Source organism: Bos indicus, chromosome 1 (assembly GCF_029378745.1).
Source record: "Bos indicus isolate NIAB-ARS_2022 breed Sahiwal x Tharparkar chromosome 1, NIAB-ARS_B.indTharparkar_mat_pri_1.0, whole genome shotgun sequence".
Classification (NCBI taxonomy): domain Eukaryota; kingdom Metazoa; phylum Chordata; class Mammalia; order Artiodactyla; family Bovidae; genus Bos; species Bos indicus.
This window is the reverse complement of record NC_091760.1, coordinates 72,099,809-72,127,745: the sequence shown is the minus strand read 5'-3', so window position 1 is coordinate 72,127,745 and position 27,937 is coordinate 72,099,809. Positions and strand designations below refer to the sequence as shown.

Below are 27,937 nucleotides of genomic sequence, written 5' to 3'. Positions count from 1 at the left end.
ATTGTTGATTGTCTACCCCTAGAGTTTTTGATTCAGTGAGTTGGATGTGGGCCTGAGAATCTGCATAGCTAACAGGTTCCCAAGTGATGCTGCTGCTGTTGATTTGGGGACCACACTTTGAGAACCACTGGCCTAGACAGACAGACAACCCACTCTTTTGTCCCTCACCTTCTTCACTCTCTTCCTCCTCTCATCCCCGTCTTTGTCTTTTCTGCTTCCTCTTCTTCCCCGTCTTTACTCTCCTTCCCATCCACCAAAGCATGATGGGATGGGCCAGGCTCTGCCGGAGACCTGGGCTCCAGTTCCAGCACTGTCACTGTCTGAATGTGTGACCCAGGGCAAGTCACTTACCTGCTCCAGATCCAAGAAGAGGCAGGGAGATCCCCCCACCGCCAGTTTCTCCCCAGCCAGGACCGCGTCAACTTGAGGTCATGTCTATAGCCCCACATTCTCTGTACAAACCTGTGTTTGAAGAGATGCTGGTGAATGAATTCCATTGCTTTTGAGCTTCCTGCCTTCCAGCTCATGCCCTAGGATTCTGACCTCTTCATCTTTCCAAACCTGAACTTTCCCCTTTCCAGTGGAATAAGCTATTGGGGATCTTTCTAGGACAAGAGAGGGATGTTCTGGAATAAGGGGCAGACTGTTAAAGGGAGAGAGCCCAGAAACACCGGTCAGCTCGGGGAATCAAGCCCTAGACAGCAGTTACCTGACTCTCAGAAACAGCTATGTGTGCTTGTCCAGGCCTAGGAGCACGGGGATCAGGAGACTTGAGAGACTACTCCACCACCCACTGCGCACCTGCAGAGGCTCCAGCAGGGGGCACCAGAGGGAAGGGCAGGGCCACCCAGGTCAGCCCAGGTGTCCAGTCGAGGGTGGGCGGGTGCACGCTAGAGGCGTGGACGCCACCAAAGCACGCCCCGGCCGCTCATAAGGAGCTGAAGGCCAGTGGCAGAGAGGAAGGAGGAAGAAAGCCCCGCTGCTGCTGACCCTCTGGGACCTAGAAGTAGACAAAATCCGCGCCCAGCCCAGCCCCAGCTAGCTGCGCCATGCGGGGTTCCAGCGTGGCTCTGTGGCTCTTCGTGACTCTGCGCACTGGTGAGACCCCGCCGCCCGGCCCTGGGAGAGGGAGCTGGGACGCGGGTCCTGGGTTCTCCAGCCACAACCCCCACCCCCAGCCACAGGAGGGTCTCGCGGGCTGAAAAGTGTGTCCTGAACTTTGTTTCCCAGGAAAGAGGGGAGATTAGGAAAGGCGCGAAGGACGACAGAGGAGCACTGTACTAGCACGACAGTACTAGCACTGACCCGAGCAGACCAGGATGTCTGGAGGGCTTCTTGGAGGAAGCGGCATTGAGCTGGGCATTGAAAAAGCGTAGGTAGCCAAGAGAGGCGCCGGCAGAGGCATGGAGGCGAGAGTCCTGGAATGCGGAGAGGTCCGGAGAGTGAATGCTCTCGATGCCTAGGAAGCCCAGGGAGCGTCTAGGAGCCAGAGAGGCTCTACTTTTTCCGGAGGGAGGCGGGAGAAGACTCTGAGAGACTGGAGGGGAGGCGAGAGATACTGCCCTGGAGGCCGCTCCAGGGTGCCCAGCATGGACAGAGGAGGGGGTGCAGGCAGGGTCTTCTCCTTTGGCAGTCCACTCCCAAAGGAGTCAGGATCCCTGACGCTGAGACTTGAGGTGGGACCTCCGGGGAGCTGCCCGGCTGCCTGCAGGGATCGCGGGCAGAGGCTGGTGAAAGGATGGCTTTAAGCCACTGCTCTGACCATCAGTACAGAAAATGGACCTGCCACTCCGGTCAGGGCCAGCAGTTGCCAGATCTACCAGGGTGCAGGTTTGGAGCACTGGAGAGGGGAGAGCAGTTCTACATCCCTGGGGCGGAGCTGGAGGAGGCCAAGAGAGGCAAAAGGGAGACTGGAGGAATCTGCAGTCTTGACCCTTCGAGTAGGGATGGGAAGCACAGACTGCCCTGGGAGGGTCCTTGCCTGGTGGAAATGGACCCAAAACCTCAGGGCAGGCCTGGCTGGGAGGGTGATTAGTGGAGGAGGCTCCCTGCTGGGCCCCTAGACTGGAGGCTCTCTGGAACTCTGACCTGGTCAGATCCCAGGACCCAAGAGGGTCCCCACCAGAGGAGGAGCCTAAGTGGAAGTCAACTGAGGACCCTGTATCCTGACTCTCAACAGAGGTTTACTTTCTAGCGCAGAAGGTATTGCCCTCATCTGCTTTCTCAGACAATAAAACAGGCTCAGAGAGGTCAAATAAGTTGCCTGAAGCCACCAGCTGGAGGAAGAGGAACTTGAGGCCAACCTGCTGACTCCCCTCCCTCCCCTTGTCAGGGGCCTGGAGCTTTGCCCACAGAGGGTGGGTCTGCGTGGATGTAACCACCGATGCTCCAAGGGGAACAAGTCTCCTCAGGGGGCAGCCACAACCATTTCCTGGTCTCAGGTCCCAGTTTATGATGGGGGCCCAGGGACACTGCTGAGGGTGAGGACCCAGTCCAGCACTCTCTTGCTAGAGGACACAAAGTCTCAAGAGGGGCAGGAACCAGCCGGTGCTCCTTCCATCCACCAGGCTGTGCTCCAGGCCGGGGAGGGGTGGGGGAGGAAAACCTGGCTGCTACACTGGGAGACCCTCCCTGGCCAATGCAAAGGGCCAGATGTCTGCCCCCGGGCAAGTGCAGGGAATGCATGGCCCACACATGGCTTTACAGGTGAGCCCAGCCCTTTCCTGGGCTGCCACACCTCTTTGTGCCCTAGCACCCCACAGTGGGAGGGCAGGGCTGTGTCGAGGAATGGCTATTTGTGCTGAAGGGTCCCAGAGTGGGCTGGGGCTGCAGGGGCCTGGCCTCACTGTTCTGCCCATCCCCAGTGCTTGGCGGGATGGAGGTGCGGTGGTGCACCATCTCAGACCCAGAGCAGCAGAAGTGCAGTGACATGAGCAAGGCCTTCCAGCAAGCAGGCATCCAGCCCTCTGTCCTGTGTGTCCAGGGCACCTCCGCTGACCACTGTGTCCAGCTCATCACGGTGAGTCCTCTCCCTTCCGTTCTGCCCAGACAAGAGGGCTGTGACTCAGGAGGAAGCACACAAGAGCTTCATTCACCGGGAAAGGTTCCCAAGTCCCCCTGCCAGGGCTGGGCGATAGGATCGCCTGAGTTTCCCTGGTAACAAGGGCCAGCCTGTTTCCTGCCGAGGAGGGGCAGGCCAGGCACTGGGAGGCCCCGGGAGGGCCCTGCTCAGGCACTGGTGGGGAAAGGTGTCTGAGAGGCAGAGTTTCCTTACACAGAGCCCTTCTACATGGGGGACACGACCTGCCCCAGCCAGGGGAGCCCGTACCACAGACAACTCAGTGCCCCACAGCAGTTTCTCCCTCCTCCCTGGACTTTTCTAGAACAGGGCTTGTTTCTTTTCTGGGACAGTCCTGGGTGGGTGCGTGGGGAGTGGGAGAGATTTCCTGAGTGGTGGGAGGTCTGCTAACTAGCGCTGACAGTTAAGAGGCAGGACTTTAGTACAGGACAAGGTGTGGAGGGAGGCACTGGGGAAAGGAACAGGGCACTTGGATCTTCCCTCCAGTTCAAGCCCGGATATGCCCCCAGAGCAAATCCAGTCAGAGTCCATGTGGCCAGGGCTTGGATCCACCATAAGAGTGGAAAGCAATTATGTTGAATCATCATTCTATCATGACCCCATTTGTGTTTTTTAAAACGAAAAGGAATAAACTGAACTGAAGAGAGCATCTGTAGGATTCAACCTGCATCTTAGAGAGAAAACCCGGGAAACAGGTTAGCGGTAGAGACAAGGGGTGGAGAAACAAGAAAGTGAGGGACACTCACTTTTCACTGATTTTCATTTTGTGCTTATTTTTAGCTATGTGTTTCTATTATAGTGCTTAGTCGCTCAGTCGTAGCCCTCCAGGCTCCTCTGTCCATGAGACTCTCCAGGCAAGAATACTGGAGCAGGTTGCCATACCCTTCTCTAGGGGATCTTCCTAACCCAGGGATCGAACCCAGGTCTCCCCATTGCAGGCAGCTTCTTAACCATCTGAGCCACCAGAGTCCAATAAAATTAAAAATAATATAATTAGAAAAATAAGGCGAGCCCTTGGTCCTGATGAGGGGAGACCCCTGGGCCCTGGCAAGAAGGGGCCTGCAAGGCTGAGCCAGGATGGGGCTCCTGGGCCAGATGGAAGGACTGTGTGCACCCCCAGGGCTATTCGAGGGCAGGCTGGTGGGCATCCCCAAGCTCCTGGCTGAGCAGCCCTGGGGCCAGGCTGCACTGACCCACATGTTCCCAGCAGGCCCAGGAGGCTGATGCCATCACTCTGGATGGAGGAGCCATTTACCAGGCGGGGAAGGAGCACGGCCTAAAGCCTGTGGTGGGCGAGGTGTACGATCAAGGTCAGAGGGCAAGTGGGAAGGGTGGCAGGAGAGAGGAGGTCTCTCAGCGGTGTGTCATTGCTGGACTTGGCCCGACTCCATAGCCCCCGAGCTGGTCAGTGGTCCTGTCCCCAGAGTGTCCTGCCCCTGAGACCCGGGGGTGCCAGAAACACGCAGGGCTGACCTGAGTTTGTTCTTCCTCATGGGGAGCCCAGAAGCCCCTTTTCACCCATCAGCTCTTACTGAGGGGCTGCCCCACACCTGGTATAAGGCTGGGCATGATAGCCAGGTGAAGACGGCATCAGTGAGGCCCAGCTGCCTGCATCCCAGTGACCTCTGTGAGATACAGCAGGCAGTGGGGACGGGCCGGACAGGAAGTGGTGACCAGGATCTGCAGAGCCCAACAGACCATGAAGACCAGGGTTCTGTCCTTGCCGTCATCTTCTGTGACCCCTGATGCCCTCCACACGCCCTCCTCCGGACCATAACATCAGGACAGTGATCCCTGCCTTGTCACGTGGATTCAGTGAGCGGGTCTGTGTGCCCCTGACATGTGGGTGCAGTTGGGAATGTGGGTCCTGCGCTCACACCACACCTGCCTCTGGCTCAGCTGCTGGTTGGATCCCCTCCCCACCTGTCCAGTGCCTCTAGTCTCTCCAAGCCCAGCTCAGCTGTCCCCACCAAAGAGCTCCCCTGGGCCCTCCCACCGCTGCAAAGGCCTCTCCTTCCTGTTTTTCAGAGCACTCACTCACTCCACAAGGTCCTGTCCCCTCTGTCTGTCTTTTTTGTCCTCAGCACAACGAGTCCCCTGAGGCAGGCCTGGTCCGCATCCTTGTATAGCCCCGGTGCCTGGTACCCAGCACAGGGTCTTACTTGGTCACTTGATAACTGTCAGAGGACACAGGACACGGTCCAGCCCTGCAAACCAGCCAGCCTTTCCACTCAATGGCCAGAAACAGCCCTGCCTCGTGGGCCCCAGACACAGCTCTTCTTTTAATTAATTCAACATGTCAATTGAGCACCTCCAACCAGTCATGAGCATAGACTAGTAAACAAGAGAGCCCGTTCCTGCCCTCACAGAGCAGGAGTCACATGGTAAATAAACACCAAATGCTTCAGTTACAGATGTGCTGGGTGCTGTGAGCACAGTAACGGCCATGCAGGAGAAGATAAGGGCGATGGGCGACCTGCTGACATAGAGCAGCAGAAGGGCTTCTCTGGAGATGTGAGCTCTGAGAAAGGCCCAGAGAGGAAAGAGCTTGGTGCATTCCAGGAGCTAGAAAGGATGGCCACACTGGGGAGTCAGGGGGTGAGACCCGATGGGGCTACTTAGATTGGCACAGGCCAGCCTCAGGTGTGCAGGAAATTACACCAGCTTGGTTTTCTCGAACTTAACTTCATTCTGATCATGGGCATCTCGCCGCCCCGGGCAGCTGTGTGTGTGTCCGTGTGTGTGTGCTGGGATGCTCCCTGGTCGTCGGACCCCATAGAGGAGTCATCCCTGTCTTGTCTGAATAGCCTCTTCCGGGCAACATTTGGTCCAGGGGACTCTTTTGCAAGGCTTAGACCCTTGCCTGCCCACATGCACCCTATTCATCTGACAGTCATCAGGTGACCAAGTGAGACCCTGTGCTGGGTTGGGGGCTACACAAGGATGCACACCAGGCCCATCTTAGGCGGCTCACTGTGGCTATTTGGGATAACTCACTTGAGTGATTTGGGACCACATTGCTAGTGTTTCTCTTCCAGTCTTTCTATCCTCCCACCCCCGGCCCAGCACTGAGAAATCACTTTTTCTAATCTGGGGGAAGCCCCTGCCCTGCTCCCTCTGCTCCTCGCAACCACCCTTATTCCCATAACAGGACACCATTCCCTCCGTTCCTTTAGGTTCTCCTAAGGGCCTATACTTTTGGAAAACAAAAGACTTACAGGCTACTGCTGTTTTTGGTCTGGCTGCAGAGCTCCCTTGATGTGTGCAAATGTAGTGCCAGCTGGCTTGGGAAGGAAAAGGGGGAAATTAATGCATGAATTACCATCTCAGGATAATAGGTACCACCTGAGGCTGGCGGGGGTGGGGTCTTGTGATGACATGTGCATTGCACCCACTTGCTGTCTCAGTACTAGAACGGTGCACATGCGTGCGTGAGCACATCCACACGCACCCTTCCCCCTCCACCCTCCCGGGCAGGGTCCCAGCCTCTTTTGCAGCTTCTCCCTTGCCACCCTCACTACTCTCCTCTCCCCTCCTTCTAGAGATTGGTACCTCCTATTATGCCGTAGCTGTGGTCAAGAGGGGCTCCCAGGTGACCATCAACACCCTGAAAGGCATGAAGTCCTGCCACACGGGCATCAACCGGACAGTGGGCTGGAACGTGCCCGTGGGCTACCTGGTAGAGAGCGGCCGCCTCTCGGTGATGGGCTGTGACGTGCTCAGAGGTGAGGGCTAGGCCGCCAGAGGCTTCTCCTGCAAGGGCTCTGCATTTCCCCTCATAGGATACCCTCTCCCCAGGCTCACCTTCACGGCACCCTTTAAGGAGCAGCACAGTCCCCACTCCTCTGGGCCTTCGGGACACCTGGTCAGTGACCACTCCCTCCTCTCCTGCTGGCCGGCCTGGTGTTGCACCACTTACATTCCTGGTTGGTCGGCCCCTCCAGGCACTGGGCCCTCGTCCAGGCTTCCACAGCACAGCCAAGCACAGGGCCCACAAGAGGCCCACAAAGCCCACCTCGTAGGAGACGGTGAATCGCCCAGGAGAGCCTTCCATCTGCGGCAGACATGGTTGCTATTTCCATAAATGTGCCATCAGCTTCACAGGGTCAGAAGCTGTATTTTTTCAGGACTCAGACGAGGCTTGTACCCAGGAAGCTCACAAGTAGCTAATCAGAGCCCCACATTGATTCACAGGTGGTGAGAATAGGGTTGTCCTGCAGACGAAATGTGTCCCTGAGAGTTGGGTGAGGGCGGGGGTTCCCGGGGGGCCTGGCCGGGAGCCCAGAGCCCTGGTTCTCATGCTTTGGGCTTCTTTTCCCAGTCAGCCACGGGCCATTGTGCTGTGTCAATCTGAGGTGGCCTCCAACACGTCACAACTACATTATTATCAAACTTCCTTCTTGGGACTATAGCACACCTCAGAGTTTCGGGTGTCCCCAAACCCTGTATCCCTGAGCAGGCTGCCTCCTGGTTTGTCTGCACCTGGGAGAGCATGTCGTCTTTCAAAGCCCAGACTTTTCTGTGGGAACACGAGTGAAAACATTGGCTCAGCATGGCCTGCCCTCAGAAAGATTACACAATGAACTTCACTCTTCTCCCCTGCAAAATGGGGAGGTTAAGACTTACTACAATGCTGTGGTTTGGAGGACTGAGATCCTGCACACAGTGCCTTTGCAGTATGCACAGGGTGTGCGCTCGCTGCTGGGAGCTGCTGTTACTATGAGCTCAACTTTCATACCTCCCAGTGGGCTTCTCACAGTGGTGCACACACACAAACCCATAGACTACACACATGCGTGCTACCTCTGCCATCAACACACATACACAGATACTCTGCCCCCACAGAGCCTCATGCATAAGAACCTAGAAGCCATGTCCTCTCAAACAGTGACCAGGGGTGGGAGGTTTACCAGCCACTTGGCACATTTATTAAATATCTACTGCCCTGTGAGGACGCAGAAAGACTGAGAAAGGAACCCACCTTGGAAGAGCTTGGTTTAGCCAAGCACGATGCAACTGGCCCAGTGTAGTACCAGCGTTTGCTCACCCTGCATGGCACTAGGGTGTAGCTGGGCACAGGATAAATATTTGCCAAGAGGGTGGAGTTGGGGCCCGGGTGCTTGAAGAGGCCCCCAAATCCTGCAGATCCTGACCCTCTTCACCAACCAGGCCTCCTGAACGGATCCAGTTCCCCAGGTCTGCTCAGACTGGAGTCTGCAGAGTCTAGCCTTCCTGACTACAGCCTGAGTGGCCCGAGCCCTCCCTGGAGGATGGGGTAGGGGTCTGATGCTGTGTGATTGACCCCCCTCTGTCTTCTCCCACAGCTGTCAGTGACTATTTTGGGGGCAGCTGTGTCCCGGGGGCAGGAGAGACCAGTTACTCAGAGTCCCTCTGTCGCCTCTGCCGGGGCGACTCCACTGGGGAAGGAGTGTGTGACAAGAGCCCCCTGGAGAGATACTACGACTACAGCGGGGCCTTCCGGTGAGAGGGGCTGGGGTGGGGCCACAAGCACTGGGAAAACACACCTCGTCATTGAATGGGCCCCTAGGGGAGTGGTGATGTCAGCTGCCTCTCATCAAAGCACCCTTTTTATAGTTCATGTGCCTGGTTGGTTTAAAAACCTCAAACCAGAATATGCCAGACAGGATTTACTCATAAAATCAACATGTTTGGTATATTTAGAGAAGTAAGGGCTCAGAGAGAAGAAAATGGCAAAAAGGGCCCTTTGCTGCTCCCAGATCCCCATTCTGGTGTCTGGGGCCAGCAGGGAGGATGCTGGAGTGGGGCAGTGTGGCAGGGACCCCCAGGCGTGAACTCAGGGCTGGCCTCTCTTTGCTCCTATTCAGGCTGGCCCTTTAAATCAGTGCTCCATGGAGACAGGAGTCTCTTAACTGCTTGTGGGGCCCTTCCATCTGTCCACAAAAAAGGAAATATGCCTGGTGGGGGCTGGCATGGAAGTCTCCTGGTTCTTTCTCTCTGGTTACAGTGTTTCCATCTGGAACCCCAGTGTTTACACCCTACGGTGTAATAGGGGAAATGAAGTTTGGGGCACAGAGGAGAAATGGTTCTTGGTCCTCCAAGTCAGAGACTCACCCACCCTGCCTCTCCTGGACACATGCCCCAGTCCAGTCCCGGCTTGTTTGCTGACTGTAGGGACCTGGGCAGCCCCTTTGCCCAGGGGCCCTGACCTGCCTCCTTCACTGGGCAGTGACAGATGGAGGATCCATAAAGTCCTGGGCCCTTCCACACAGGGTTGTTGATGTGGCTTGAGAAGGTCTAGCCCAATCCCCTGCCTTAGGACAGAGTCATCTTCAAAACATCCTGAGCGTTAAGGCTGCCGATAAAGCAGCTGCCCTATGAGCACCTGCTCCTTTCAGGCCCCAAGCTCAGCTGCACAGAATCTACATGGATTATAAAGGATCTCTCTCTAGGGGAGCTGCTTTCTCATCCCTACTTTAGAGGCAATAGAGGTTAGGAAGGTTCCACAATTTGCCAAAGCCACACAGCCACACAGACTGGGGAACTGGAACCCGGGCTGCATGACTGTGAAACCCATGCCTGCCGAGAGCCCACCCAGCACAGCCCAGGCCAGACCTCCCGAGGCGGAGGATGGCAGCTGGACCCCAGCCTGCCTTATTGCTTCCACCTGCGCAGGTGCCTGGCAGAAGGGGCCGGGGACGTGGCCTTTGTGAAGCACAGCACAGTGCTGGAGAACACAGATGGTGAGTGGAGGGGCTGGCCCCCAGCATCGGGTTTCAGGCCCCGTAAGCCTCCCTGATGGAAAAGAAGAGCTGGGTCTCACCAGTGGAGCTTAAACTGCTCTGCGCACAGGGGGGCTGAGGAGCCACTCTGCCTGCTCTGATACATATCTGGCCGTGGGTTCATTTTCCTTGTGAAGATTGGGTTCTGCTTTTGAAAAAAAAAAGTTTATAAACCTCTGCGTTCAGTTAAGTTCAGTTCAGTCACTCAGTTGTGTCCGACTCTTTGCGACCCCATGAATTGCAGCATGCCAGGCCTCCCTGTCCATCACCAACTCCTGGAGTTCACTGAGACTCACGTCCATCGAGTCAGTGATGCCCTCCAGCCATCTCATCCTCTGTCGTCCCCTTCTCCTCCTGCCCTCAATCCCTCCCAGCATCAGAGTCTTTTACAATCAGTCAAATCTTCCCATGAGGTGACCAAAGTACTGGAGTTTCAGCTTTAGCATCATTCCTTCCAAAGAAATCCCAGGGCTGATCTCCTCCAGAATGGACTGGTTGGATCTCTGTGCAGTCCAAGGGACTCTCAAGAGTCTTCTCCAACACCACAGTTCAAAAGCATCAATTCTTCGGCTCTCAGCCTTCTTCACAGTCCAGCTCTCGCATCCATACATGATCACAGGGAAAACCATAGCCTTGACTAGACGGACCTTTGTTGGCAAAGTAACGTCTCTGCCTTTCAATATGCTATCTAGGTTGGTCATAACTTTTTTCCAATGAGTAAGCGTCTTAATTTCATGGCTGCAATCACCATCTGCAGTGATTTTGGAGCCCAAAAAAATAAAGTCTGACACTGTTTCCATTGTTTCCCCATCTATTTCCCATGAAGTGATGGGAGCAGATGCCATGATCTTAGTTTTCTGAATGTTGAGCTTTAAGCCAACTTTTTCACTCTCCTCGTTCACTTTCATCAAAAGGCTCATTAGTTCTCTTCACTTTCTGCCATAAGGGTGGTGTCATCTGCATATCTGAGGTTACTGATATTTCTCCCAGCAATCTTGATTCCAGCTTGTGCTTCCTCCAGCCCAGCATTTCTCATGGTGTACTCTACATGTAAGTTAAATAAGCAGGATGACAATATACAGCCTTGATGTATTCCTTTTCCTATTTGGAACCAGTCTGTTGTTCCATGTCCAGTTCTAACTGTTGGTTCCTGACCTGCATACAGGTTTCTCAAGAGGCAGGTCAGGTGGTCTGGTATTCCCATCTCTTTCAGAATTTTCCACAGTTTATTGTGATCCACACAGTCAAAGGCTTTGGCATAGTCAATAAAGCAGAAATAGATGTTTTTCTGGAACTCTCTTCCTTTTTCTATGATCCAGCAGATGTTGGCAATTTGATCTCTGGTTCCTCTGCCTTTTCTAAAACCAGCTTGAACATCTGGAAGTTCACAGTTCACGTATTGCTGAAGCCTGGCATTAGGGATGTATTGGGTTATAATCATTTAAAATTTTGATGATAATCTAAGGAAATCTAAGAAAGTAATTATTTAAAGAGTTGTCTTTAAAGATTGCAAAAAGACTGATAAGAGCAAAAGAGTGGTATTGACATAAATGTGCAAAGTAGTGAAGTAATATGGCTTTAATTGTCCCTAGTGAAGGAAAACGGGAGTGGCAGATTGAAATACCTAAATGATGCATTTGTCTCAGGGGAAGGCCAAGCGATCCCCCAGAATTCTATTACAAAGGTTTTGTAGCAGTTTAAAAATAGAGGAAAGTTGAGGAGTGGAGAGAGAATGACACTGAGTAATTGTTGAGAGTGCTATAAATTATCATGCAGTCATTAAAAATGACCTTTATGGAGTTTTACAAACTATTACTTTCTTGGTTTTTTGGTTTGTTTTTAAATAGCTTTGGAGTGAATAGAGTGTTTGTGATCACACAAAGTATCTTTTTCCCTCCTATTATCTAGCAACGGTTTATCCTCCTCATTTTAAAATTTAAAAGTCATTAAAATATTGTTATGTAGGGCCATCTGTGGTATATTTTATTGCATGAGTTACAATCCTTAAAATTAGTCTTATTAATATTCCTGTTTGGTGTTGATATTCAGTCTTATAAAGGAGTTTTATGGAAAGCTTCCAGTAATGTGGAAAAATATTTTTAAATAAGTGAAAAAAATATAGGATGTAAAATTGCTTACCGTGTATGGCTTTAACCATATTTAAAATGGTTAGAGGATAGAATAGAAAAAAAAAACATGGAGGAAAAATACCAAAATATTAATAGTTGGAGTGGTGGGGGAAGCTTCGAGAATTTGCCCTCTTCTATCTGGGCCATGGTTCTGGAAAATTTTGTCGGGGTTTGTTTCCACCATTGCCCTATGCTCGGAACTAAATTTAGTGCCAGATGGTGGTGGTGAACTCCCGATATATTTCTCTCTCATCCTCGGTTTCTCTTACTTTCTTATTCTTTTTGTCTTTAATAAGCAGTTCTGTTTATATGTGTTATTTTATTATCAGATATCTCAAATCCTTTTTATTAGAAATTGGTGACAAATTTAAAATGTAAGTAAATAGACACAGTCTATAGAGACACCTGATTTTGTACAGTGCAGCCACCAAGCTCCTCTTCATTCTGAGTTCCGGTTCTCACCTCCTGGTATGATTCTGGGTTCTCACTTCTTGGTGTGGTTTTGGTTCTCACTTCCTGTAAGGGTCGCTTTTCACTGTGTGTCTGTGGTCTGTGACACCCTAGGCTCTCCCCAGGCCCCCTCCCAAGGGTCCTCCCCGATGTCCTCACCAAGCCCCACCCAGGACAGGAGTTGGCTCATGACAGGATTCCCATCTTCCCAGGGAAAACCCTGCCCTCCTGGGGCCAGGCACTGCTGTCACAGGACTTTGAGCTGCTGTGCCAGGATGGCACCAGGGCTGATGTCACCGAATGGAGGCAATGCCATTTGGCTCGGGTACCAGCTCACGCCGTGGTGGTCCGGGCCGACACAGATGGAGGCCTCATCTTCCGGCTGCTCAATGAAGGCCAGGTGAGTTCAGGGCACCCCACACAGCTTCTTGGGGTGGCAGGACCTTCTCATCTTTCACCAGGGTGGGAGCTCAGAGCCATCCAGGGGCTGCACCAGCCAGAGCAGGGGCAGGACCCAGAGGCAGAACATACAAGCAAATAAACAAAATGACTAAACAAATAAATGTCAAAGTACACCATTAATTAAATGTGGTGTATAATGTTTTACTGATACCGCTGCATAGAACAGCAGCAAGTTTCTGCCCACAGGCCGCACCAGCTTTGGTTAGTTTTGTTCATCCTGCCACCGAATTCGGCCCCACTGCTTGTGCTCAATACCATTGCACACCTGAGCCTTAAGCCATGTGTTCAGTCAGCTGAGTGTGAAAAGGCAGAATGCACTGGGGAGTGCAAGGGAAGGAGAAAGCTCATGCAGTCCTCAGAGTGGGTGCCTGGCCTGCAGGCACAGGAAGAAGGAAGCGGGAGCTGAACTAGGAAGAAAGGATTCTCCCCACAGTACATCATCAGCCCCCACCCCTGCCCCTTGACACACAGCGTCTGTTCAGCCATGAGGGTAGCAGCTTCCACATGTTCAGCTCTGAGGCCTATGGCCAGAAGAACCTGCTATTTAAAGACGCCACCTCCGAGCTGGTGCCCATCGCCACACAGACCTATGAGGCATGGCTGGGCCGCGAATACCTGCATGCCATGAAGGGTCTCCTCTGTGACCCCAACCGTAAGTCTACCTTTCTCTTCTCCTGCTGGCCCCAGCCTGACTATGGGTGTGGTCAGGCTTGCTGGAGAGGTGGCCACAGGAGGACACACACCCCAGGAGGTGTGTGTGCTTCTTGGCCTCAGTGGGAACCTGTTTCTTCCACCTCCCTGCCTCTCATGGTTGGGGAAGAAGCATCTCTGGAGTCAAATGGCAGCACTGTACCCTGGAAACCCTACCTGCTCTGGGGGGTGGGATCCAGAACCCCAGGGTCTGTCTTGAAGGGTCTCTGCCCCTCCACCCAGTATTTGTCAAGTCCTGTCTTTCTCCCTCCACAGTGGCTTACTCCTCCCACAATGCCCCCATCCTCCCACAGTGCCTCACTCCTGCCACAATGTCCCCATCCTCCCACAATGCCCTCATTCTCCCACAGTGCCTCACTCCTCCCACAATGCCCCCATCCTCCCACAGTGCCTCACTCCTCCCACAATGCCCCCATCCTCCCACAGTGCCTCACTCCTCCCACAATGCCCCCATCCTCCCACAATGCCCTCATTCTCCCACAGTGCCTCACTCCTCCCACAATGCCCCCATCCTCCCACAGTGCCTCACTCCTCCACAATGCCCCCATCCTCCCACAATGCCCCCATCCTCCCACAATGTCCCCATCCTCCCACAGTGCCTCACTCCTCCCACAATGCCCCTATCTTCCCACAGTGCCTCACTCCTCCTCCTCACCATGTGGCCATGGCCCTGGTTCTGGCGCTGTTTCTCATCTGGACCCTTACAGTAGTCTACCAGTGACTTCATGCCTCTAGCCCCCACCCCCATGTATCCACCACCTACAGCCAGAGAGATGCTGTGCCTCAAGGCTTCTCACAGCCCCACGAAAGGGATTCTGTCCTCACCTTTCTGGGTAAGAAAACAGGATCAGATGGAGAAATAACTTACCTTTATAGCTAACCATGGAAAGAAAGAGCCAGAATTTCTCTTGGGTCTGATTCTAGGCTCTTCCTGCTTAGGGCCAGCCCCTGATGCAGGCCAGTGTGATCACATGCTCACACCCACACAGGACTGCCCCATTACCTGCGCTGGTGTGTGCTGTCCACGCCTGAGATCCAGAAGTGTGGAGACATGGCTGTGGCCTTCAGCCGGCAGAGGCTCAAGCCAGAGATCCAGTGTGTGTCAGCCGAGTCCCCCCAGCAGTGCATGGAACGAATCCAGGTGGGAGCTGGGTCCAGAGGGCAGATCCGCCCAGGTGGGCAGGCAGTGGCAGTGCCTGGGATGGTCCTTACTGGCCCTCCCTCTGCCTACTTGGTCTGGAGGATACAGGGCAGCCTGAGTAGAAGAAAGTCTCCTATGACAATTCCACAGAGAGAGGGGAGGAGGAAGTTGCCACAGGAAGCAGCCACCACCCCTTGGCGAGGGGTAGGGGAAAGGCAGGGAGAAGGGGGCTATTTCCCTTGGGGGAGCCTCAGAGACTCCTCCCTGCTAAGCAGGTGGGTCAGGAGCAGAAGGACCATGGGACTGGCCCAGCTTGGCACTAATGACCCTGTGGCCTTGGTCAAGTCCTTTTCCCTTTCTGAGTCTCAGTTTCCTCTTGTGCACATCGATGGGTGGCATTGGGTCATCATTTATTAAACTTCAATGCAATCAGAAATACATTTTACATCACAGTCTAGCACACAAAAAAGTTTTCTTTCAGAAATAAACCTGTAAAAATATATATCCCCTGTAGAGAGGTATGAAACCAAACAGTGTTCACCTTTACTAAGTACAATGTATGCTAATAGTTTCTGTGTATTCTATCCTAGTCTCATTTTTTTAAGCTTATCGTGGCCCATTAAATTGATTAAGCATTCATTAATATGCCTGCCACCTGACCCTGGTCTTGAGACCCATTCAGCTCTGTCCTGCTTTGCTTCTATGACTGGAGACTGAGGCCAGGAATGGGAAGCAGTCCCATGGCCCTGCAGTCAGGGCTGAGGTCCTACTGAGGTCACAGGGGTCTCCTCTGCTCCTGGACTGCTTCCTTCCTGTTTTTTTTAAGATCAACTTCAGGCCCCAACCCCATCAGAGTGGGGCCTGATGGTGAGGAGCTCTTTTCAAGGTGGTCCTCAAGTGCAGACCAAGTCACATGCCCTGGGGTGTCCACCCTGCCCCAGCCAAGCAGCACATTGACTTGAAAAGAGGCAAGCGAGCAGGAATGACATGGGGCCAGGATCATGACACTAACAATCTCATAAGCACTCACTTCCCACGTACCCCGCACTGTGCTAAGCCTTCATGTGGGTGATCTCAGTTAATCCTTATGACGACACTTGTGGGGTGGGTATGACTACTATCAGAAGTGGAGACTGAGTCTAGGGGAGGCTGAGGAGGTAACTTGCTCCAGGACACCCACGTCAAGGGTGGGGGAGCCTCTCTCCCCAGAGGTTGCCTGGAGCCTGGTATGGCACTGAGGGAGGAGAGGCCAGCTGGAGTCAAGGAAGGGAGATTCAGGGGTTGGGACTCTTCTTTCCCAAGTCGCGGGCAGGCTGTCCTGTGGAGGAGTGGCTGGTTGCAGGGGGCCCAGACCAGGCAGAGCTGCAGGGAGCTTAAGCTCTCTCCAGGAATAATTCCTCTCTTCATCTGAGCTCACAGAGGACCACGGGAGGAAAGGGCTGGCATTAGGGGGGTCCTGAAAACCCCAGAAAAAGGCTCAGAGATCCTCAGTTCTAACTTCTAAGGCTCTCAGAGATGATGTCCAGTGTAGCTCTAATATCCATTTCCTGCCTGACCACAGTGACCCAGGCAAGCAGGGGTCAGCTGGCCTGGCCCCTGGGCTGTGGTTTAGGGTCTGGGTTCCTCCTCAGCATCGCAATGTGTAGAAGGTCTAAATGGGAGGGAAGGGGTGCCCCAGAGATGCCCCACTAGGCTCAGAATATCAACATCACTGCCTTTATTCTGTCATCATAACTTCAAGCCTCAGCTCTGGACCGTGGGGGGCACCTTCCTGGGGTGCCGATGTCCCCTCTCTCCCTGGACCACCTCTTCCTTGGGGTATGGCTTGATTATCAGCTAATCTCTTTGCAGGGTCTGAGGAGCCACCTGTCCAGAGGCTTCAGAATGGACAAGTGGGGATGGGGCACAGGTGACCGGAGGGCTCTAGAGGCTTCTGAGGGGGGACGGACCTGGGCTACTCCTGAGGCAGGGCTCTATCCTTCCACCCTGGAGCCTCCTCCCGTAGACCCTGAGACTGTCTTCTTTGCAGACCCGGCTCGTTCACCCATTCACAGGCACATTTGAGAAGCATGTAAAGCACTCCTGCTGTGTGCCAGTCCTTGGCCAGGTTCTGGGGGTGCAGTACAATGCCCAGGTCCCTGAGGCTGGGGAGCCATGGGGAGACCCACATGGAGTGCAAGAGCAGGCGCTGTGCTAGGTTCTGCTCAGAACAGGGTCTGGCAACAGGAGACCCTCAGAAAACATGTGCTGCAAGATTAAAAGACACCCATGAATGGGAGTGCTGATGCTGGACGGTTTCAGGCCTCTGGTCCTCCAAGCATCCTTACAAGGAGAGGAAGGGGCAGATGGGACAGGATAGGGTTCCCAGGGGAAGGGAGCCTGAGGCCAGAGTTCCTGAGAGACCCAGCTTTGGCACCTCTGTCAGATCCTGACACCCAGAGCTGTCTGGGGACCCACCTCAGCTTGACCACTCTTTCTGTCCCCTCTGCAGGCTGGGCAGATTGATGCTGTGACCCTAAAGGGCGAGGACATTTACACAGCAGGGAAGACATATGGGCTGGTCCCAGCAGCCGGGGAGCACTATACCCGTGAGTGCAGGTGCCAGCCCATTGGCCCCAGTGGGGAGGTGGTTGATTTTTTTTTTTTACAAAAACTTCTCTAAAAAGTCTTTCTCCCAGTTGCTGTCTGTCACAGGAAAACCACTCTGGCCCCAGGAACAGTGTACCCACCCAGTCACTGGAAGCCTGGCAGGCTTTAGTGAACTTTCTGTGAAGGGTCAGAGAGTAAACACTTCAGGCTCTGAAGGCCACATACAGACTCTGCTGCATGTTCTTTTTTTAAACAACACTTTAAAAATATAAAAATTATTTTTAGCTTGCATCCCAGGCTGTACAAAAACAGGCTGAGTAATTTGCCAGGGTCTGAACTAGAAAGCCTCCTCAGCCTCTTCCATCCAGACCATGTGGCTCATGGCAGGTGGCCCTGGGACCCACCTTCCTGTCAGCTCATGAACACCTTTTCAATGGCCGGGGCCCAGGTGCTCTGTCCCTAGGTCTACTGACCTCAGGTCCACTCCACTTGGACATGAGAACTCTCTCATCTTAGGGAAAGCGCATCTGCAACCTCAGCTATGCCTCCACTTTTCTCCCAGAAGGTGAGAAAAATACCACCTGAGTGTAAGGAAAGAAAGAAATTCTTCTGGTTTCAGCAGTTGGAGCTGCTGAAAAGTGGAGCCCCACAGGCTGCCCCTCAGCAATGAGGGGACACGCACAGGTCTCGCTGCCAGAAACGCTCTCTGAACACCCGCCTGGCTCTTGGCCTGGGCGCTGTTGAGCCTGGGCAGCCAGGGGAGCAGTGCATGGGGCCAGAGCCACTGCTCTGAGGTCAAAGCAACTGGAGGGAACAGATTGCAGGCTCTGGCCTGGCTCCTGCTCAGCTGAGGCCACTAAGCACAGACGAAGGGCCTCACTGGTGTCCCTTCCCCAGCGGAGGACAGGAGTAACTCGTACTTCGTGGTGGCTGTGGTGAAGCGGAACAGCTCCTATGCCTTCACCCTGGATGAGCTGCGGGGCAAGCGCTCCTGCCACCCAGGCTTCGGCAGCCCCGCGGGCTGGGACATCCCTGTGGGCACCCTTGTGCAGAGGGGCTTCATCCGGCCCAGGGACTGCGACGTCCTCACAGGTACTGCCCCCCGCAGACACACACACGTGCAAGCTCTTCTTGGGGGTTCACTGGGGTCAGGGCCAGTTCTGAGGGTTGAGGTCCTCTCCCAGCAGGACCCCAGAGAAGGCAACCCCAGAGAGATTTCCTCTTCCTTTTTGACGTGCCCCTTGCTCTCGGGAAGGTTAGGGAATATTCTTGGCCACACCCAGGACAATGGTGTCTGGTTCTGTGGAGGGTACCCCTACCCACTTACTCAGAGTGGAATATTTTCAGTGGGGCGGGGAGCAGGCCAAGTGCATTGCTCAAGGCCTGGCTCACACTGTCCTGGCTCACAGGCTGTCTAGTCCAGTTACTGGGCATCTGGGGGACCTTGTTGGGAAGTGGCCAGCCATCTATATAAGTGCTGAAGAAGACACGTTTACCCAGCACCTACCATATGCCATAGGCAGGGCCCTCCCTGGGTGTTAAATCATGCACATTCATGGTGCAAGGAAGGCAGGAGGAAGCTGGCTGAACACACACCTCTGTCCCGGCTGGCACGTTGGAGGAAAATAACACATCTTTTTTCTAACCACCCACACAAGCACATGTAAGGTGTTAGGACTGGCTGCTCCCACTCCCAGACAGCTGGGCAGTTGCTCTGACTGCAACAGAAGAGTTTATGAGGTAGTGAGTTCCCTGTCCCTGAGGGAGTTCAAGGGAAGGTGGGTTCTCTTATTTAGACAATCTTTGCATTCCCCCATCCCCGTGATCCTCACAGGAGGGGACGTGCCGCTCTGAGCTGGATGGGCAGGAGCAAATGGGTGGCCTGGAGCCATAGCACCAGGCAAGGGGGGCAGATCGGTGGGGGAGCAGTCACCCTCTCTGCCATGGTCCCTCAACACAGCCCTCTCCCTCTGCCCCAGCGGTGAGTGAGTTCTTCAGTGCCAGCTGTGTGCCTGTGAACAACCCCCAAAACTACCCCTCCTCACTGTGTGCACTCTGCGTGGGGGATGAGCAAGGCCGCAACAAGTGTGTGGGCAACAGCCAGGAGAGGTACTACGGCTACAGTGGCGCCTTCAGGTACCCGGTGGGCTGGGGCCGGGCGGCAGGGGAGGGGTCCTGGGGCCAGGGGCCAGGATGGGACCTCCTGCCAATACCTGTCTTGACTTCTTGTGTGGCAGGTGCCTGGTTGAGAATGCAGGGGACGTTGCCTTCGTCAAGCACACGACGGTCTTTGACAATACAAATGGTATGTGTCGGCCCTGGGACATGACAGGGCCAGACTGGTAGGGCTCTTCCCCATCTCCCGCAGAATCCAGCACCAGATGTTCCTGGCACTGCAGGCCAAGTGGCCCAGGGAAAGACTGAGTCTAGAAGGCTCTGCCCCTTGGGGAGCCCAGGAGCCCAAGGGCCAAACAGTAAGAACAGGCCTCGGGCTACATGTCCAAGTGCACAGGCCACCTGACAGTCTATGTCTCTGGAAGCCAAATTCCCATTCTACCAAAATGGTAGCCACTCAGTCCGTTTGGAGAAACCCCGTCCAGGGCGTTTACATGGCACCAAGGTGTGTGGGTTGGGTGGCAGGGACCGCTCGCCCCAGGGTCTTCAGTTCACATTAGCAGCTTGTGTTTGTTCCCGAGCGCGTCAGTGCCGTGCGCAGGGAGGTCACCGCAGCCCCAGGGTGCGTGAGGCAAGGCACGCCCCCCATTCACATCATGAGGTGGTGTTTTTCTCTGGAGTTGCCTTCCTGGTCTCCACTGAGGAGAAGAGGCCAGGAACTCTTCTCCGGGGCCCCAGGCCCCCACCTGAAGTTCTACTGGGTTGCAGGCCTGTACCTGACTCCCCTGCCCTGTTCTGTTCTCCCTCCTTGGGGAAGGAGAGAGAAATGGATTTTGCATTTTGAAGACTGGAAACTATTTCCCTTCAACATTTTTTGTTTGCGTTTTCTGTATGCCCTGCCTACACCCCAGGCTTTGCAACCCCAAACACTGGAAGCTAAGTCTTCTCCACTCTCTCCTAACACATCTCTTCCCAGGAACTCAGGGCAGAAAGGCAGAAGGCCTGAAGGGGAGGTGGAGATTGGTGAAGGGAAAACAAGATATGCAGGGAAAAAACATCAATCAGTATTTCAAAACTCAGATTCCACCATGCCTATGGAAAGTCACTAAGGCTGAAAACCAGTTGCCTCAACAGAGCTGGAAGGGTTCCAGCTCACCTGCCAACCACCCACCAACAGCACTGGGGGTCATCCCCCAGAAGGAGGGAGCAGTGAGCCCTGCCTGGGCCCAGCCTGTGCCCTCTGTGTCCTGGGCTGGGGGTTCAGGGAGGAGACGGGGCCCTTGTGAGGTTCACCTGCGGAGAGGCACCCACTTCCCAGAGCCACTCAGATTTTTTTATCTCTTCTCAAGGACCCACCTGGAGTTCCTCCTGGAGATAGAAAGGCAGTGTATACTAAGTGAATATACAAAGGCACAAAATAATGTGATTCCCGAAAGTAGTGTTTGTCAGGAAGCCTTTGGACCAGCCACTTGCATCAGAATTACTGAGTTACTGGTTTAAAATGCAGATTCCTGGGTCCCATTCTAGCCTACCTGATGAGATTCTTTGCAAGAAGGGGCATTTGAAATTGCCTCTTATAGATCAACAACACGTGATGTTTTATTCCGTCTGGCTTGAGAATTTCAGCTGTTAGGGGAGAGTCCATCGTACCCTCAAGCCTGAGACCTATGACACAAAGATGGAGTTCTTTGCCTAAGAGTGATTAAGAGCCTGTTCCTCCACCTGTAAAATGGGAGTGATTATATAGTTCATTGCTACATAGTACATGCTTCTTATTCCCTACAAATAACATTATAAGCCCAGCTGGGTTCTCTCATTCTGGTTATAGATAGAGCAGAGCAGTTGAAGAGTGGAGAGGGTTGGGGAGCTGGCCAGATATCACCACCTCTCCCCAGTCAAGGACTTGGGGTCCCTGAGGAGAGCAGTCTGTCTATCCTCTCCCCCACTCTGCTTCGTCCCTTCAGGCCACAGTTCTGAGCCCTGGGCTGCTGAGCTCATGTCAGAGGACTACGAGCTGCTGTGTCCCAATGGGGCCCGGGCTGAGGTGACCCAGTTTGCAGCCTGCAACCTGGCACAGATACCATCCCATGCTGTCATGGTCCGTCCAGACACCAACATCTTCACTGTGTATGGACTGCTGGACAAGGCCCAGGTGAGCGAGGGCAGGAGCTGCCCCGCTGGGTGGTTTGCAGGGTGGGGATGGTGACAGAGGCGAGCCAAGCCCCTCAGTCACCTCAGTCTACCTGGAGCAGACTTCAGGAGAAACTGAGGAAATTCTAGGGAATTTCTCAGAAATTCTGTGAATGTCACTTAGTCAAGGCCATCCCTCCAAGCACTGTCCCCTCTGTCTCCTGTGTCATTAATTTTCCCTTCTCAGCCAGACCATTCCCACCAACATACAAACCTGCTATTACTTCTGCTGCTGCTGCTGCTAAGTCGCTTCAGTCGTGTCCAACTCTGTGCGACCCCATAGACGGCAGCCCACCAGGCTCCCCCGTCCCTGGGATTCTCCAGGCAAGAACACTGGAGTGGGTTGCCATTTCCTTCTCCAATGCATGAAAGTGAAAAGTGAAAGTGAAGTCGCTCAGTCGTGTCCGACTCTTAGCGACCCCATGGACTGCAGCCTACCAGGCTCCTCCGTCCATGGGATTTTCCAAGCAAGAGTACTGGAGTGGGGTGCCATTGCCTTCTCCGGCTATTACTTCTACCATCCTGTAAAAACAAGTGAACCTTCTTTTGGTCTCACATCCCCTTATAACCATAACCCCACTCCCATTTATAGCAGAATTCCTTCAAAGAGCCATCTCTAGTCTGGAATCATCAATTCCTCCTTTCCTGACCTCTCTTAAGGATGGAGACTATTCCAGATAGGCCCCTCCAGGTGCTGAGACTGCCTTGGTCGAGGTCTCACTGGCCCGTGCTGCTACATCCCGTGGCTGTTTCTCAGTCCATGTCTCCCTGGCCTCTCAGCAGCACTGGCTGCAGCTCCCTCTTCCTGAAGTTCACCGCCCTCCTGAATGCAGTTTCCCCCATGCCTGCCTGGCTGTCCCGCCACCTCCCCAGCCTCCCCTCCATCCCCTTTGCTGGCTCTTCCTCATTTCCCTGGCTGGTAACCACTGGAGCACCCCAGGCTTCATCCTAAGCCGTCTTCACTGTCGCACCTATACCCCTATTGATCTCATCTAGCCCCATCGTTAACTACCATCCGTATAGTGATGACTGCTAAGTGTACATCCTCAACCCTGCTTCAGTCTCACCCTTTAATCTCAATTTGGCAGCTGCCTATTAGACATTTCCATTTCTAACAGGCGTCTTGACCTGAACAAGTCAAAGTTGGACTCCTCTTTTTCCCTCCATCTTCCCCACTTCAGTGAATAGCAGCCTCAGACTTCCCATTTCCTCAGGAGTCAGGTCAGACTCCTGTCTTCCTGTCATGCCCTACTTCCAGTCAATCAACAAATTAACTTTCAAAACACATCTGAAATTTGAACACAGGCCATCTGACAAGACTGCCCCAGGTTCCAAACCTTCCCCTCTACACACCCCCAACCTGATATAGACTGAAATTGACCTCATTTCCCTCCTTCCATAAGCACCACAGACTTGCAGAGCCAGCTGACCCTCCAGGCCAGTTCCTAACCTTGGAAATGATGTTTAATCTCATCTTTCCTATGGAATCCCTCTGTCTCAGAAGTTCTTAACTCTGGGTCTGTGGGCTTCCCCAAGGTTCCCGAAACCCTCTGAAGTGATGTGGGGGAAGAGCCCTGTATGGATGTGCACTTTTCTGGGGAGAAGGCTGAGAGCTTTCATCAGATCCTCACGAGGATCCATGAGTACCCCCAAAAGATCAATAGCCACCTTACTCTTTCTTTCCCCTTTGACCAGTATTTGAAGGCTGAAGTGGGCATTTGTCCATGCTCTTCTGATGTCCTGTATTGTATTCCTCATTTCTCACATCCCTTCTGGCCTTTTTACTGACTGTCTCAGGGCAGGAGCCATAGCACACTCACCCTGAGAACCCTCAACAGGGAAGAGAACAGCTCCTCAAGAACTTCTTGAGTGTGAGGAGGGTGGGTTAGTAAAGGATATTCAACTTACCTAGTACTTTCTTAGTACTGGTATCAGAAGGAATGGCTCTCTTATGAAATCATTTTGGTTGGGGATAAAGGATACCCATAAAAAAGAGTGAGAAAGCCTGGTAGAAAAGGATGAGAAATGCTGAGCAGACTTAGCAGACCCCTCAGTAGTCTCACCCACATCCTCTCTCATTTCTGAGTTTTATTCCTGTGAAGGCTCAGGCTTCAATATCCAAGAGCTAGTTTGGTGTGATGTTTCTGGATGGCTGTCTTACTGTGGTGGCTCTGGTCATCTCTTATTCCACATCAGCTTTGGTGACAGAGGTCATTGAGTCGATGATTTTAAAGCAGAGTCTTGGCACCTGACTGTCCTTGCTCCTTGGTGCATAAAGCAATTAATGGCAAGTGATACCCAGGTGACCATTTGTAAGCCCAGGTGCAAAGCTGATCTGCTGTGTGCTTCCAGGACCTCTTTGGAGATGACCACAATAAGAATGGGTTCAAAATGTTCGACTCCTCCAGCTATCATGGCCAAGACCTGCTTTTCAAGGATGCCACCATCCGGGTGGTACCTGTGGGAGAAAAGACGACATATCGTAGCTGGCTGGGCCCCGACTACGTGGTGGCTCTGGAAGGGATGCTGTCTCAGCAGTGCTCAGGCACAGGTAGGGCGGGCTGGCAGGGTCACACCCCACAGAAGAGTGGGCACAATCCCTGGGCATCCTCCCAAGCCTTTCTCCCCAAACCTTGAGTGAACCGAAGGGCGCTCTGCATCTTTGCAAACGATCAAGATGAAGTGCCCTGAGAGGGTCTTCAGTTATAGCAGAAACACTGGCTGTGGAATCCAGACAGACCTGGATAATGAATATAAATGTTAAAAATAATCATCCAAAGAGGATTCAGGCAACTGCATAAATATACATGTAGTGTAATTTTGAAAGAAATGAATATGTAAAGAAACCAGGGGAAAGAAAAATTATAATAGGGTAGCAAGAGGGAGCCTGGAGTGAATTTAGTACACAAAAATACACTCCGTCTAGTCCTGCACATGAGTGGCAATGGGCCACAAACACAGCTCCTGGCACTTCAAGGCCCTTTACTGTCTGTGTTTAATCCCTCAGTGACCTCGGCCTCCAGGGTCTCCCTACTCCTGCTGCTGCTCCCGCTGGCCCTCACGGCCAGCCTCCTCCAGCCCTGCCTCTGAAGCATCTCTGGGCCAGCCTTGCCCTCCTTTGGAATGGAAACCTATTCAGAAATCTCTCTAAATCGGGCTGTTCTCCTCAGTAAATCCGGTTAACACTGCTCAGAGGAAAAAATGTGTGATGGGAAAGGAAGCGTGAAAAACCATAGAGCTCCTCAGGGCTGCAATTCCGACACTGAAGTTTCTGTGATTGCTTCAAAGTGGAATAAAGATGAATGTTAAAACAAAGTGCCCCCAACTGGACTGAGCGGGTCCCTCCTGCTGGAACCCAGCCTCTGCCTCCCAGGCACCACCTGTCCCTCCGCTACCTGGGGTGGCGCGCTGGCCCGCCTCCAGTCACGCCCCACCCACAGGCTGGCACAGCCGCTTCCCTGCAGGTCTGCAGGCTCCCACCACGCAGATCCTCACCAGCCTCGGGTTTGGAAAAGACCGGTTGCCAAGGAAACAGGCTGAACCTGAGCTTCCCACATGGCCCTCTCTGCTGGAACTCGCCCTGCTGAGCCGCCCAGGGGGGCCTGGTGAGATGACAGGCCTGCCGGCCCCTCCCTGCCAGTTACCACCTCCTCCTCTGGGGAATGGACACCGCACCCAGCACCTCCCATCAGCCCCCGCTCCGTCTGTCTCTGGACTCCAGCCTCCCTCGTGAGGATACTGTGTGTCTGTCTGTCCACTGAGGCAGTACCTGATGAGGCTGGAGCCAGGCCCTCCAAGGAGGCAAAGCTTCTGGGCACTCACAGCCCTTTGTCCTTGTCTTCTGCGGCTTGGCATGGCTAGGACCACCGGACCCCTAATTGTGCTGGGCTGGGAAGGCCAGGGCTGGACCCTAGGGATGAAGTCCTCAAGGGTCCTGGGGCAACGGAAATGCTTCTCAGAATTTTTACTAGGTAGGGGGCTTGATGCAGGGTTGGAGGTCTAAAATCTTGCCTAAATACCTGTCTGTGTAAGAAGGGCAGGCCTCAGAACAAAGTGTGATCTGTGTGCCCTGCCCTTTGGTGGTTCAGCTGCACCAGGCTCTGTCCTGAGGCTCAGCCCCGCAAGCAGAAATCCCCACTCCTGAGTTTCCTCCTCTTAGGCTCCATCACAGTTTACCCTCTCCTGCTCTGCTGTGATGTCCACCGCTCTGGAGCTGCTCCTGTACCTCTGGCAGCAGTGGTTTTCTCCAAATTAAAGGGTTCAGCCTTCGGGGCTACCCAGTGATCTCCAGGCGCTCAAGTGTGGGGGGTGCCTCTGAAGAGCTGGGGATGGGGAGATGCCATTCTGTTTGTCAGAGGAGCCTCAGGCCAGCGAGGAGCTGAGGGGAGTCCCGGCTCCTCAGGTGTGAGCACAGGGTCTCTTCCTCCCAGACATCCTCTGACTGGGCCCGAGGGCCACTCATTTCAGAGGAAGGCTCCATCCTCCCCATCCCCTTCAAATCAGTGGAAACTGCTGGGAGAGGGTCTCTATTATCGTCATGGTTGTTTGGAAAGCAGGAAAAAGTTCCCCAACTGCCAGCTCTTACTCTGAAATCTGCTCCCTTTAAAAAAGTAAAAAGAAGAAACGAGAGCAAGCCACCTTCGTCAGCAGGCTGGGAGCCGCGTGGGCCTGGAGCTATTTGCATCTTCATCTGCGGGGGCCTCGGGGATGCTGATGACAGGCTGGGCTCCCAGTGCTTCGCCCCCACCTGTGGGCGTTGGGATGGATCCCTTCCATCCTCAGTGGAGAAGGAGGCCACTGGCCGTGTCCTGGCTATGGTCACACCATCCTGAGGAGTCCTGGCCTCCACCCCACTGTGAGAGGCCAGAAGGAGCCGGCCTCAGCTACCAAGCGTGTACCCTCTTCTCTGAAGGAGCAAAATAATTCTTCTCTGACTTGATGATTGTTTGATTTCTTTTTCTTTTTTATTTTTCAAAGGGAGATTTGTGCAGTGAGGAGTGTATTACCATGTGGCCATCCTGGGCCAGTGTGCTGCCCAGGGTGTGACACTGTACTGTGAGCCCCTCAAGGTGTGACCTGCCTGAATGCTGGGTGGCTTCTGACTGTCAGGTGACAGCAAGGAGCCAGCTCTGTGTTAGCACTCATGAAAGACGTTGGTTTGTTCTTTCAAATAAAGCCAAACAACCTGCACTGGCTGAGGCTTGGATTCTGATAGAAACTGCTGATGATGGTTCACTTTTTTCTTCTTAGGTGGGCAGAGGTCTGCAAGCCCCAGGTCACCCCCTGCCTCCCAGAATGACAGATTCCACTCAGAACCTCAGTCAGGAACCAGTCCGAGCCTCCATCCAGCGAGGCCCACAGCTCCCTTCTCTAGTATGGACTGGTTCTCTGGCCTCAGCCATCCCAGACATCCCAGCTGACTCCTTCCTCTCGGCCTCTTGGGCGTCTGTTCCTCTGGGAACCAGGTGCAGAGCAGTGCAGTCTTCTCCACCACCCCCTGCCCTTCGTCTCCAAAATAAGTCACCCACACCATTCCTTTGGCAAGCTGGCTGCTAACTCACTGGAGGAAGGGAAGGAGGGGTCAGTCTCCACAGTGAGCACTCTCCGGCCTTACTTAAGTGTGGCAGGTGGGCTGGTCTTGGCTGGTGCCCCACACTCACTTGGGAAGTGGAGGTTCTTCGTGCTCCCCTCTCCCAGGGCTCCCGCCCTTCATTCTTCCCCAAGCCTGCCTCTTCCCTCCCTCCCTTCCTCCATCCCTCCTCACGGCCACCTCACAGAGCTGGGACCCGGCTCCGCACGGCACCCAATCACCATGAAGCCAGGAAGTCTGGGGTCCTGGCAGCAGAAGTTGATAACGTCTCTGTACCACATGGCTCGGGTTTGGCCAATCAGCTGTCTTGATGCTGTCCCTGCCTCCCCTAATCCCTTGGGGGAGTTATTTAAATTCAAGCCACAGCTCCTCCTCTAACCAACAAACAGAATAATAATACCCACCTGACGAGGTTGATGTGAAGATAGGATATTTATACTATATGTAAAACACTCAGCACTGTGCTTGGCACATAACAACAGGTGCAGGAGATATTAACTATTGCTACTGCTGTTACTCTGGGATCTGGATTTGGGGGCTTAAGTTTCAGATTTCTGGGGGAGAAATCTGGACCCAAAGTGGGTCAGGTGACTGCTGCTGGACCAATCACCTCTGGCCACAGAGGCCCCAGAGAAAGACGAGATTAAAGAATTGTGAGCCGGGAAGCCACTCACCTCAGCTGGTTTAGGTGACATTTGGCATTCGTTGAGCAAACATTTA

General features: G+C 53.7%; 1 protein-coding gene across 2 annotated transcripts; it reads left to right on the top strand.

The window, feature by feature from the left end:
• The first annotated feature begins 872 nt into the window (after nucleotides 1–872).
• On the top strand, nucleotides 873–26,822 carry MELTF (melanotransferrin). 2 transcript variants are annotated; one of them, XM_070789378.1, is made up of 16 exons: nucleotides 873–1,098; nucleotides 2,865–3,019; nucleotides 4,290–4,389; nucleotides 6,622–6,804; nucleotides 8,404–8,560; nucleotides 9,734–9,801; nucleotides 12,632–12,819; nucleotides 13,353–13,533; nucleotides 14,582–14,733; nucleotides 17,225–17,321; nucleotides 18,220–18,414; nucleotides 19,302–19,458; nucleotides 19,560–19,627; nucleotides 21,402–21,589; nucleotides 23,980–24,178; nucleotides 26,605–26,822. In XM_070789378.1, exons 1-16 carry the CDS (start codon nucleotides 1,050–1,052, stop codon nucleotides 26,619–26,621), a joined length of 2,154 nt encoding a protein of 717 aa, XP_070645479.1. In that variant the 5' UTR covers nucleotides 873–1,049; the 3' UTR covers nucleotides 26,622–26,822. The 2 variants fall into 2 exon arrangements, with proteins under 2 accessions (XP_070645479.1, XP_019813065.1); XM_019957506.2 differs by having other exon boundaries at nucleotides 874–1,098; nucleotides 24,635–26,822.
• Nucleotides 26,823–27,937: the final 1,115 nt, after the last annotated feature.